General features: G+C 30.9%; 1 protein-coding gene across 1 annotated transcript in view; it reads left to right on the top strand.

Moving 5' to 3' along the window:
* Positions 1–14,172, top strand: part of LOC131848313 (regulating synaptic membrane exocytosis protein 1) — a 43,163-nt gene that overhangs the window by 1,504 nt on the left and 27,487 nt on the right. The window contains exon 2 of the mRNA XM_059198128.1: positions 11,937–12,051. Within this exon, the coding sequence (XP_059054111.1) occupies positions 11,937–12,051 (115 nt within the window). The remainder of the gene's footprint in view (positions 1–11,936; positions 12,052–14,172) is intronic.

The raw sequence follows: 14,172 nt of genomic DNA, 5'->3' as shown, positions 1-14,172 counted from the left end.
ATAGTTTGTTCCTAGTTAATGACAAGCGTTCATAAGCGCTTCTGTGAACTTCACGTACATTAACACTCCGCAGAGCGGAAACATCTCTCTTTCATCAAAACTATATTCTGGAATTTCGTCTCTCTATATTTATATCGCATGCAAAATAATAGCGTACCATATAATATCAGATTTCGTATTTAAAATGTGATTTACAAATCTTGTTTGCTGTACAGTAACTCTTTCACTCGTTGAATAACGCCAACCATAAATAAAATCTAATAATAAATGTCTGTCGAATAAATAAATTTGCTTGTCACAAGTTCATTATTTATATACATGTCGCTTCAGCTAGCTGTTTATCAGCAGAAAATTTCCAAATGTTTCAGCAAAATGTTATACAAAACAAACTTATGTAGACCCATATATTGTGGCAATAGCGCAATTAACGAAACAGCCCCTGTGTAGCTTGCGCACCGTGCACCTTTCACGACGTAGGCATTTTTGTAGCTGTAAGCGTAGCTCGTAGCCATACTTGTAACAAGGTATGTATTGCAGCTACGCCAACACTACAATGACAATTACCGATTCCATATAAAAGATATTCTAGAAACACACACTACTATCCAGTATGATATATATAACCAATCGTAAATAATAATATGAAAGTTACGAGAGAGAGCGTATGTGTGCCAGAATATATGATTGTATGATATGTAAAATAAGTGTAGTACTCATCTGTCTACATCTGTTTGACTTAATTAGTTAAGTAAGTTAGGTTAATAGCAGTAGAGTATGGTTATTTTGTAATCTGTGGCACCGAATATCACATTATTATATTATAATACTAGCCGGCTAATGTTGTTTCAAGATTGTTTTGCCATATAAATTAAAATTGCTATTGAAAAATAGGGGATGATGGAAGAAGAGTGAAAAATTAGGGTTGTATGTGTTTTTCAATCCTAAATAATAATAAAATGAAAATAAAATATTATGACGAAAAAATAAAAATATATATTTAGGGGTGATAAAAAATAGATAGTAGCCGATTCTCAGACCTACTGAATATGCATATAAAATTTCATAAAAATCTGTCAATGCGTTTCGGAGGAGTATGGTAACTAATATTGTGACACGAGAATTTTATATATGGGATATTAAAGAAAAATGTTAAAATGAATCGAGTAAGTAATATATTCCATTAGCTCTATAATAAACCTCATCTAGGTAGTACAAAGTGCACTTTTATCAAAGGTATATTTATAGGTATATTTATTACGGAAAATTATTAATTAAAAGCTACCTTTGATGAAATTCTGATGAATGCTCTTATTATGAAGGAGGATACACTTTTCTCTTCATTTTTGAATCTCTTTTACCCACTTATACTTTAAACTTAGATTAGATAAATATTACTATATACTTACTTAGAAAAAATCTATAAAATAAAATGTACATATACAGTATAAAATAAAATGTACATAGACAGAAGCTTTCTATAGACATTTAAAAGCCAATTTCACTTTATTTCATAGCTTTGAGTTGAAACAAAGAATCTTTAAATGAGCAAAATGCTTCTTAAATAAATGTTTTATCGACATTTTTTTCGTTTTAAATGCTAATTCCTCTAAGACGTGGAGAGTATCCTTTGAAAGAAAACCTTTGACTCCATACATGGTATTTATTTTAATAAACGTACAGGAATATATTTACGATTAAAACTGAATTAAAACCGAATGCTGATTATGTACTACATTGTATATATGATCCTTGTCCTATCGTATCTCTCGCCATCGACAGGAAATTCATCTTTACACTTTGGAACCTAAGTGATCACGGACAGTGCGGTTTCAGAGGAATTTCCTCCCACGCACGCTCAAATTGTGGAATGAATTACCTGCGAAGGTTCTCTCTAGAGACTACCGCATAAGGTTTTTTAAAAAGGGTATATTAAGATTACTTAGAGGTCGCCAATGCGATCATAATACCTCTGGTGTTTCAGTTGTCGATAAACCACGTTAGCCTTTTACCAACAGATGGGCGGTAACCTTGATTGCGGCCAATGTAGCATAAAAAAATATAAGATTATTCCAGATGACGTAATTACTTTTTGTAATAGTACGTTTAAATCCAAAGTGAGACAAACCTATCGTCGTGGCGGCGTCGTGGGAGTAATTTTAGTTTGTAGTTACATGCCATTACTGGTGAGATAGTTAAAATATAAATAGATAGACACATAAAGTTTTTAATGATTGAATGGCTAGATTCGATCTAATCTGATCTATTTTGGAGTTCAAATCGGACCATATACCACTTTGTCACGATTCTTTATTGTATGGAACAAAATTTTATATGAACATGCGTATACTGGAATACCATATTAGGATCGCTTACCAAGTGAGAAACTTGGTAGAGGTGAACATAACATTTAATTGTCCATTATACAGCCGAGTAAGCGTAATATTAGAAGCAGAAGTAACAATGACTAATAATAATATACATAGTTGTGGATACAGCTGAATCTTGGAAATTAACTTAAACTTAGTCCCATCTTAATGGGCAAGTTTATAAATAGAAAGGTTGTTTGCATAGTTTAATGTGATAGAAGCATAAATTACGCTAAAATTGTCTGGACCGTACCAGGCAAGACCGGCAATTAGAAGCATAATGGCTGATCAGATCCACCCACCAACTTTTGTCAATAGATATATAGATAACTCATCTATTTGTACCTATAGCATACATACGACAAAATAAAAATACAGTAAAAAAAGAACATTAAATATATCACAAACTAGTAACAAAATTGAAAAAGAAAAAAAGCAAGTGTACGCCACAGTGTTATCTGATAACACACAATGAATGTACGTTACTAGGTCTGTGTACTGCAGCAGTACAAATAAGCCATAGTTCAACATGTTTTTTTACCAAGAAGCATACACTGATTTTCAGTTACAGCATGGAGTTATGGCCTGGTAACAATATGTATATTAAAAATTTTAAAGGATAATAATTATTTGTGATAGACATAATAGTATATGAGTAATAATGATAAAATAAAACACAAACGTATGTTATTAAAAGTTATTTAAATTAACGAATTGTAATAATTAAAAAATATGTATAAAAATTTTCAAACTTCACGATAATTGTCTGAATACAATTAACATTTTTTTTAATATTTGAAAAATATAATATATATAATATAAATTTTATATGTCTGGAATTACAAAAGAATGTATTTCAGTACTTATATCAGTTGTCAAGTATTCATAACACAAACTGCTTGGAATTGGATGGTACATATTTGGAAGTTTGTTCTTTATTTAAACGATTGGATGGTTTTACTAATATTGGATACACAGGTAGACTATATTCTAAACATAACACCAAGTAAACTAGATATCTATTATATCTATACCATTAACTCGACAGCAGTATCATATGTTGTGAATATGTGTCATTGTGTGCATTTACCTCTGAAAACAACGAAATCAGCGATTGATATTTCAACTTCTAGTCTTATCATATTAACCTTTTTAACTTACCTGTTAATATTTCATAAATATCTAAATTGCTAATACAAATCCGAAAGTCTTTCATTATAATTGCTTTATTAAAAGTTATATAAAAATCGTCACTAAAAACTATTAAATTTCGAAGAATCAAAAGGTATTACGAATTTTTATTTAATATCTATGTACTTGTAAAAAAATTGCGTAAAAATATACGAGTACATATATCTAAGAACGTTCAAAAATAGACCTTAATATTTAGACCTTGATACTAAAATAACAAAATACAACCACAAATATGATAATAAACAACTAAATAAAAAGTTTATTTTATATCTATACAAATAAATAAAATTGCGAAATGTTTGTTTGTAATTTCTAATTACAGTTTTTAGTAAATGCATATTTGTATACACGGTACTTACATCAACAAATAATAAAAAAATATGTGTAACTGTCTGTCTGTTTATTATTACTAATTTCTAAATGGGTCGATTTTATCGGAACTTTCAGTCGCAGACAGCTAATGTTATAAAAAGAGACTTTTTTTTAAATAATGAGAAAAAAAATTAAATTCCAAGCAGAGAAAGTTGCAGATCTTATGTATAATTTATGACTTAATATCTTTATAACATCAGTAAAAAATATTAGAATAATTATAGAGTCTTTATCATATATTTTTTAAACTAAAATAGTGACATTGTAGTCATAAAACCATATGAAAAAGACTATAATTATCAAGCATACGGTGCATTTATGGGACCTATTAGATACTTTAATATATATACTTGGCCGGTTTCTCAATCTCAAACAATCACCGGCGTCAACATTATAGGTATTTGTTGCAGATTATTACCTGAGCTTTAATTATTTGGGTTATTAGACTTTATGAATTGAACGGTCGAGTTTTTGCGACTTGGTCACGTTCGCTTGTCTACTTCCCTGCCTACTAATGTCAATTATAATATTAACTGGATGTTAAAATTCAGGTCGATTTTATTTTCCTGTTAAAAATAATCTACGTTACGTTTCTTACATATAGAATACAAACAAATCCGCAATAGCGAATTTGTGTATGAATGACAATTTTTTTAGACTATGTAAAGCTATATTTTTTTCTTATTTTAGTTGCAGATATAAGAAATGCCATGCCATAACATTATACTGAAGCGATAACAATATCTGAGAATTGTCAGGCCTAGATAACTTCATATCCTCGAGAGAATACAATAGAAAACCTTCTCAAAATGCCACGTTACTTATATATAAATATTAACGAATGTATAAGGCAGCTTATTATCAGTTTCTGGAAGTAAAACATCACTAGAAGATACTAAAACCTTTAAAGGAATCAAACTCATGCGCGCAATCGATAAACATTCAAATCAACCATTATTAAATTAATTATTAATATTCAAAAACTCCCACGTCTTAAGCAGTACCGTTATTGTAATATAATCTATTGTGCCGAGACGACTGGCAAGATATAATTAATTTCTGGAACTCAATTATTAGCAGACGTGGGTAGATATAACAACATATAAATATGTATAAATACTAACAGAAAATCGCAAGAATTGAAATGTCTGTATATTATTCTTTTCGTTATAATAGGTTATGTGAGCAAAATTTATAATAATAGATATAATATTAAAAACCGATACTACAGTAGGTATGTACTCCACAATATAAAAATTACTGAACTATTATTATTATATTAAGTAAATGTAATGTAAAACAGTAAACTATTATTCCAATCATACAACATTTTCATACATGATATGACATGAAACTCTTGTTTTTTTTATTAGAAATTCATTTTGTACTTTTATATTACATATGTAATATTTAACTAAAGTAAAACAATATAACTACACACAAAAAAGCAGGAATGGCGTGTCACAAATTACCAATTAAAATAAAAAAGATCTTCCAACCAAATATATATACATATAAATATAAATATGAAAAAAGTGTCGTAAGTTAACAGTGTCAAATTTGCATAACTCACGGTTTTGCTTAAGAAAGCTTGCATAATTCGTAGGTCTTCATATCCAAATGAAATATTAATCAGTATTTAAGAAATATTACAAAATAGAAAAAAGAGCATCAAGCCGGTTTTGTGGTTTACGACCCTGAGATACACCTAAGAAATCGCAAGATCCTATCTGCCCGCCACCAAAAAGAAACTTTGTGTGTCAATATATATTTCGGAATGATTCCTCGCTGAAGGAGACACAGAACAAAAATAACTATTCGAGAGAATCCTTCTACCTTGAATTAAAAATATACCCTACGAATGCCAACAGCATGTTAACTTTTTATCTGGGTTAATAGTCGTCAAGTTAGGACTTAAGACTTGTGTAGATTTTAATATGTAAAATATAAATAAACATTGTATACACATTGTAAAAATTATATATATGAGATATATATTTATTGCCCATGTACCTACACAATAAAGAAAATTAATAGATGAAATATTTTGTAATAATAAATTTTAAAGGGTACAAATTATTCACACAATATATATTTCAAGTAACTCAAGTTTAATTAATAACTGTAAATCAGATAATAATTGTTCTGCGAAATTTTATTAAATCGTTAAATTAACATTTTGAATTACTTACAAATATAATACAGAAGCTTTTTTCATTAGCACATAACCGGAATGGCCATGCGCTTGACTTAATATAGTTAAAGTTGAAATCAGTTCTAAAAGTTAGTTTTCAATAAACAAACGGAGGTTTAATTACTTCTGTTCATTTTCAATTTCGAACTTTTTTAATTTGCATCATTGTACTATATAAAATGCAGTCTTGAATGCAACTAACGGTGCATTTTCAACATCTAATTGTGTTATCTTTAGAATCAAGTTTATTTGTTTAATTAAACATTGTATAAATTCTTAATACATATTAAGACTATTTTGACGGAGGATAGTAATAAGTCCTAAATTTTCTATAACCACTAATATTATGCTCTTCCGATCTAAATTTATTTGTATAATTCTAACGGACCAAGGTCTGATCTGATATTTGAACCTCATGCGATTCTCTCTGACTAACTGTAACACGTAACGATTAGGCAGGTTTCGAGAGCCTTCTGATTACCCATTTTCGTCCAGTGAAACTGGTGAAGCTGGGCCCAAAAGTTCGTCACCTTTGTAAGACTATTTAATATTGCTGAGTAACCGTTTTAATATTTTGGTTATAATTTCAATCACATAAAAGAAACACAAATCAGGGAGCTCATCCTATTTCTATGATATATTGACAATAGGCATTCAAAAGGCATCTAGTAATGAACCTCAAATACTCGTAGGTACGTAACAACTGCAGGTTTCATCTGGATCCATTAAGTTGGCTGAGATACAGATCTTGAAGATATGATCTTGTAGTTATCTTGAGAAGAAATTGAAGTTACGATATGCATTGTACACATAATATTTAGAATACGTAATTGTTGATGACACTGGCACATCACTATTCATTCGGTCGCCGCTTTAATGTAAAAATATATTGTGAAAAAAAACTATATTGTATGTTCTATTATGAACATACAATATAGTTTTTTATACTCACTAAATAAACTATTTAAACAAAACTAGTCGTTTTTCCATCGATCAAGCATATAAGTAATTCATAAATAAGTTCAACCTGGTCATGGTTGCTACTTAATACTTAAGGCGTTAAGGGTTAAGATCCCAAGATATAACTTGATGTGTTTCATAGAACATATCCCGGTCAAATTATGCTACAGCAGTAAGGCTGCTTCACCCACCCAGATGAAAGGCTTACCAACGTTATAGCCCTGTTCTATAAATCCCGACCCTACTATAAAAGCTTAGGAGTATTCTTGAATATTTTTGCGTGATGAAATGAACATAACGTTAATTATATGATTCGAATACAATATTTTTATATATAACTAGCTGCACCCGCGACTTCGTCCGCGTGGAATTAAACTTTATTTTCCTAAAATAAAAGTAGCCTAAGTTACTCCTTTCCTTATTACATCAGCTACCTGCCAATAAAAGTCCCGTCAAAATCGGTCCAGCCATTTCATAGATTAGCAGACAGACAGGTAAAAAACGGTTATTTTAAGATAACAAACAGACACTCCAATTTTATTTATATGTGTATATAGATGTATTGAGTGTGCATTTAAACGAAATATCTAACTTCAACATATTTATTTTAGGAAAAAACAACTATCTATGTTACTTACTAAATAAAATAATTACATAGTATAAAACAAAGTCGCTGCCGCTGTCTGATCGTCCCTATGTATGCTTAAATCTTTAAAACTAAGCAACGGATTTGGAAGCGGTTTTTTTTTAATAAATAGAGTGATTCAAGAGGAATATTTATATGTATAGTACATGTACACCCGTGCGAAGTCGGGTCGAGTAGCTATAATTATTTTAACAATTTCAATGTAAATCTGAACATTGAACACAATTTTTTCAATATTACAAACAGACACTCCAAAATTTTATTTGTTTTTTTATAATATTTATTTTAGTAAAAAACAACTATCTACGTTACTAACTAAATAAAATAACCTATAAATAATTTATAAATTTCAATGTAAATCTGAATATTGAACACAAATGTACCTAATTTATAATTATGACTTAAAGATAAAAAAGGAAAACCGTAAAAATGTAACAAATATTTTGAATTATATATATATATAAGAACGGATCGGTGGAATTATAAAATTATAAAATCGTTGGTGAGAGAAGTAGTGGGGGCGTTCGACGTAACGGCTATTGTACAGTACTCGGGAATTGCAAAATTATTTTTCTAAAATAAAAGTAGCCTAAGTTACTCCTTATTACATCAGCTACCTGCGGATCATCAGAGATTAGCCGGAACAAACAGAAAAGTCAGACAGACAAAAATTGTAAAAAGTGGTTTTTTGGTTTGATATGTACCTTATTTATATTCATATGCATGTTATTTCAATATTACAAACAGACACTCCAATTTTATTTATATGTTTAGATTAATGGACAATATATTATAGGTACCTATAACAAAACTATATAATATGTATTCCACTTCAAATATAATTTATCACATAGTTTAATTTCATTTTTACAAATATTACAACTCGGTAATGTATTTTTAAATCAAAGCTTGTGCGAGATATGAAGCAATTCTGTACCCTCACACTGTTTTTTCCTAGTTTCAAGCTTTGTTAACTCGAAGCGAGCGCACCTGCAAACAAAACATCCAATTCTGTACCAAGGGTGTGAAAAAAGCCCAGATTATTTAGGGATTTCGTCCGACCTTGCCTTACACAAGCTTTTTTACTTTTATTTCCATTTCCTTTTTAATTTATGGGAGGCTTTCGAACATTACGTTGTACACAGAAATTATGCATTCCAGTAGTGATTTAATATAAAATAACCTGTAAATACACCCTCGTCGATAGCAAGATGAGCTTGAAAAAGTAAAGCTTTATGAAAAACCTTTTCAACCATTCAATGGTTTTTCGATAGCGGCCAATTTCTATTGATATGTAATCTTGTTTTTACTCAGTGACGTGCGTTAATAAATAAGTCAGTAAATAAATATACAGAGAATATGGCCTCAATAGTACTTAACTTTCTGTCGCGTATGCAACGCCGTAACTCGATGTATCGACCTAGTGCTTCGCTCAACATATATATTCTTTTCTTCTTTAAATAGAATATCCTTTTGATACAATCCTTATTCGCTAGACAAAACTCTAATTCTAGTGGTCGCCCAGTGATCGAAATTCGAACATAAGCTTCACGTTGAGTAAGACTAGTAGACTAATTAATTAAAATTAATGACAAACAATATTAATCTATTTTCGATTATATTTAAGTGTGTGTAACACTTTTTTTATTGATTTAAAGAACTATCTATGTAAATGTAAACATATATTAGCATTCTGTACTCCTTCTCTATATAAACTATAAGTGTGGGAAATTTCATACTCCTCCGTACGCGCAATTTTCCGAAAAAGGGGCACAAAGTTTTCGCTTCGCGTATTAATATAACGATAAACCAAGTAGCGTAGTATTATGTGACAGGGAAGCCTAAATTAAACTGTTTTGACTATATAATATGAAATAATAGATAAAACATATTCACAATTTTCATAAGACCTCTTTTTAACCTATTGCCGAATAATTAGATAATGACCTGTTGATTTTTCAATCTAAAGGTGTTTTATTTCCTTTTTTTCCGTATAGAACCCTTAAATGTTCCGATTATAACTGTTCTTGTAATCTATAGATAATTTACTCACGTCGCGTAGAGTAGGTACGCTTGGCAAAATAATTGGGTTGCCAAAATGGGGCCCGTGTTAAGATCCTAACTTTAATATACAGGATGGTGCTAGTTATATCAACATAAGCTCTTGTCTGCGAAGAGAGAAGATTAAAGTAGATCTCCGAGATTCAGTCCTCGCTGATTTAGATTTATTCGAATGTAATTCCGGTCGGTCGAGCCCAAACTACCTTAATTTGATTCCGTGAGGGTTGTCCTTGTCTTGTCGTGAGACGTCAAATCTCTAAAATTAGTTTTATTTCTCCATTTAACGCTATTTCTTTATATCTTCTAATGTAAAGTATTTTCTTCTTCTTTACTACTATGTAATAATACTCTACTAACAAATGTTAGTAATTAATTGTTTTGTTAATATTCTCTTATCATTCAATATTGAGCAAATGCAATTCCGTCTCTCTTAATTTTTCATCTGTCTTCCTCATGCAGCATTAATATAATCTATTATTATTCGCATATCACCGCCATCAGCACCACTTGGTGGTCGCTTATTTATTTATATTATATACCTACTAAGAACTATCACCCTGAATAATTTTGGATGCGCTATCTTATATATAATAAATAACGTTATACTAACATGTTATGTGAAAGAGATGAAATAACTCATGCTCAGAACCTCTTATATATCAGTATAAAATTTTAATCAAGAGTATCAAAGTAATAAACAATTTTACAAGATAAATGTTGCGACATTTTATTTAAGATATTTCACATTTACAAAATATGTTCAAAATTAAACCGTTTCTGACGTACTTTATCCTCTCTAAGATGATAACGAATAAGAAACGGTTGGCCCGGCGCTAGTAATAAAATAAAGGGCTACACCTGCCGTGTACCAACAGCAATTAGACTTGTAATGTAAATAGCGGGTTGAGGCAACAAGTGGGTCAAACAGGGCCGTCGTCAGCCCGCCTCTTCACCCCTTGCACCCACAGCGGGTCATGAACACCGCTTGTTCATGACCTATTTTATCTTAAAAATCTGCAGCTCAGGTTAATCGAACCGCGCGGGCGCTCTAGTTTCATGAACTATCTATACTTGTGAAATGTAGTTAATACATTACTATGATAGTCTGATGATGCACCAATTTTTAAAGGAAAATTATTTCTATTTTACATATAGCAATAAGGTAAAATTTCCTGAATCACGACGTAAATGTAGCTATCTACCAATAGTTAGTAGATAATCTAATAGTCAATTGCTAAATTAATTAATTAATTTACCAACTCAAGACTCAGGTACGATATTTAATGTCGCCTATTCAAAGTAACAAACCTTCAAGTTCCCCTTTCAGCTTTTTGAAAGTACACACAGCGATTCTACAGACTTCTTCCTTCCCGACTTTCCTGCATTCATCTTCGTGCTCACGTTTTACAACGTCCGCTATGAAAATGGTCTTTGTCAAAGAAAACACAAATGCTTCCGCAAGAGATAGTAAGGCACACATTTTATATATTCGAGTATGCACGCTGATTCATAAAAAATACAAGTGACTAATAATAAGCTTTATAAATGCTGCTATTCAAGTGATTCATCCTTTTCTATCGAGTTATTAATTTCATACTAAGAATATTATGAAAATAAATGGCAAATTCCTATAGTTTTTAAAATGGGGTTACTTTGGTTTTTATGAATTGGGAGTAGGTAGGTATAGTACAAACAAATACTTGTTGTCTTTTTACAAAATTTTTAACAATACAATTACTTTTTGGTTTTAAATCGAGATACATCTGTGGCACCTGTAAAATATTCTCACGACAAAAATCTTTAAATGATATCGGTATCTTAACCTTGTTATAGGGAAAAAGTTTGAGCTGATTCGCAAGTGAAGCAATAAAATCGCTCCTTAGTAGAGTTCTGTAGACAAGAATATTGATTTTCCCCGATCTGATGTATTTCATTCTCCATCTGTTGCTCTCCATAAAATTTACGACAATACTACTGAGCCGTTATTTTTGTATGAAGAGTTTTATGGCTTTGGACTATAGCGACATAAGTTTTCCTTAGCACGAAGTGTCTACTGTGATCACTAGATCATTCAGTTTATTGTTATCCACATATTAATTTATTTATAGATAATGACTAAATGTATTACGTTCTAATATTTCAGATGGTGGCGACAGAAGACACGTCAAGTACTGTACCGGGGCAAATAGAAACACCGGGAACATTTGGTAAATTGCGCCAAACGCTTTCCTCGTCTCTGCTCACAGCTCAAGACAAAGGTATCACTGCAATACAAATGTTTATACGTCGTATATATTTATTGATAACTGTTTAAATGTTTGTATGATTAAAATCCCACCGCTAGTCAAAGCATAGGATAAAATAGAAGATTGACGTAAATATATCAAAATTGAATTCTTTAAATTATTTTGTGCACTCTATCAGTATTTCATAGCAATAGCATTCTAAGAGTTAATTCAAGCAAGCTCTCTTCCAACAAACGTAAAAAATATTAGACACTCACAAAAAGATCGTAGGTATCAATCCTTACAAGTTTGTCCCGTTGACAAAAAGTTTCTGTTGCGTTTGTAACGAAATTATGGACATAATATTCTACCTTCAGTGATAAGATCGGCATCCCGATATTCTTGATCTAATTTCTAACCATGAGTATCAATGACACTATTACAAAAATCACAACAAGTCAATCACAACAGTAACAGCACAAAGATATAAATATCGTGGTGTAATTAGTAAAAATTGTTAAATCTATAAAAAATAAGTTATTAGAGCTATTAGTATATTACAAAATAATCCTACCAAACCTGGTACTCTAACAAGATTTTGAGACTTTTGACTCCTATTGAAATATTACTATAGACCCATTATCATCCGTGACCCACAACAGCAAGTTCATTATGTCAAGTCAAAATAAGTTACAATAGCAAAATAAATTATGTTTCTGTTGATATATCTTCTTACTGTTCATATGATACATATTGTTGTTCGAGTAAATCATATTGTTGATAAGAAAATATTACATAATCATACTTAGTGATCATTAATTTCAATTTCTACATAATCTGACTTTAGAAATCTCTATACAAAATATTCTGGTGATCATGTTCATTAAAGGTTCTTAATGCCACAGCTACTGATATTACATATAATATAATTTTAAACTTAGAAATTAGGTATACTCCTCTACATATAACCGCACATTATTATTGCGAGAGATGGTGATAAAGGCCATTATTCTCCTATGACCATCAAGCGACTTGATATACTCGGTTATTATGGTGCGATGTGCTTTGTTACCCTAATCGACTCCTAGGACAATCTGGGGATGAAAAGAAGCGCTGATATACGTCTTCTTATACTATAATTATACTAAAAATTTGCTCAATTGAAATATATACAATTAATATGCTTTTAGTTATTGTTTATCAATGAGAATTTAAAAGTAAACATTAAAGTTTTGTAATACTTATTCGATATGTGTAAACTAGGGCGAGTTAGATTGATGTATGAGTATAAGCCCTCCAGCATTCCAGGCAGCCGTATGGCGGAAAATCAACATTCCTGCCTCTTGCCCCACCGGACCTGACATTGTAACTTTCTATTATCTCTGATGCTTAAACAATGTCTATTTATATACGCCAGTCAAACTCTCCTTCAGTCATGCTTCAGAGAGAATACAAAAAAAAATATTATTGTAATAAAATATTTTTAACCTTATTTGTAGTATACGTATAAGTATACGACGAGAGTTATAGGTGAATAATTCAACCAATAGATATCTTATTTAAGCAAATATAGGTATTGTGGGCGACATTTGGCATTTACTGTACACTGACAATCAACTATAGCACTTATACTAACAACACTACCATACTCTCGATATTTACTGTATGGCAGTGGCAGTACAATTATTGACTGCCTCCGTAGCCAGTCTCATAAACTTAGTCATCATAAACAGCAACACTATACATATATTTTTTTCTTCATGGCTTAAAATGGAATGGTGTACTCGCTTGCGCTAGCAACTTACGCTGGCAGTGCACCAGTTGAGGACGATAAAATGAATATGATGTTTTGTCAGTTGGCCCATCGTAATAAATTCAGTAGGAAAGTATCACGATGGTTTTCAGGGGGACCTGCGTGATCATGTCATGTCAAGTTGACCACCTTGACATGGTACATTGCTAGCGATGGAGTCAATACCTCACTATAGCAATCCCCTTTTCCCACACTATGTATGTAAAACATATTTACTTATGATGCTCTATAAAGGTACTCAAATGATATGAACAATGACATCATGTAAATAGTTTAAAGCTATATCTATATTACTTTATTAACTGTGTGTAAAATTTAGGAAATATATTATCTACATATAT

This window comes from Achroia grisella, unplaced genomic scaffold, assembly GCF_030625045.1.
Source record: "Achroia grisella isolate CSIRO2021 unplaced genomic scaffold, CSIRO_AGI_Agris_v1 utg546, whole genome shotgun sequence".
Classification (NCBI taxonomy): Eukaryota; Metazoa; Arthropoda; class Insecta; order Lepidoptera; family Pyralidae; genus Achroia; species Achroia grisella.
Note: the sequence above shows the minus strand (reverse complement) of the source record. Positions and strands in the feature narration are given on the sequence as shown.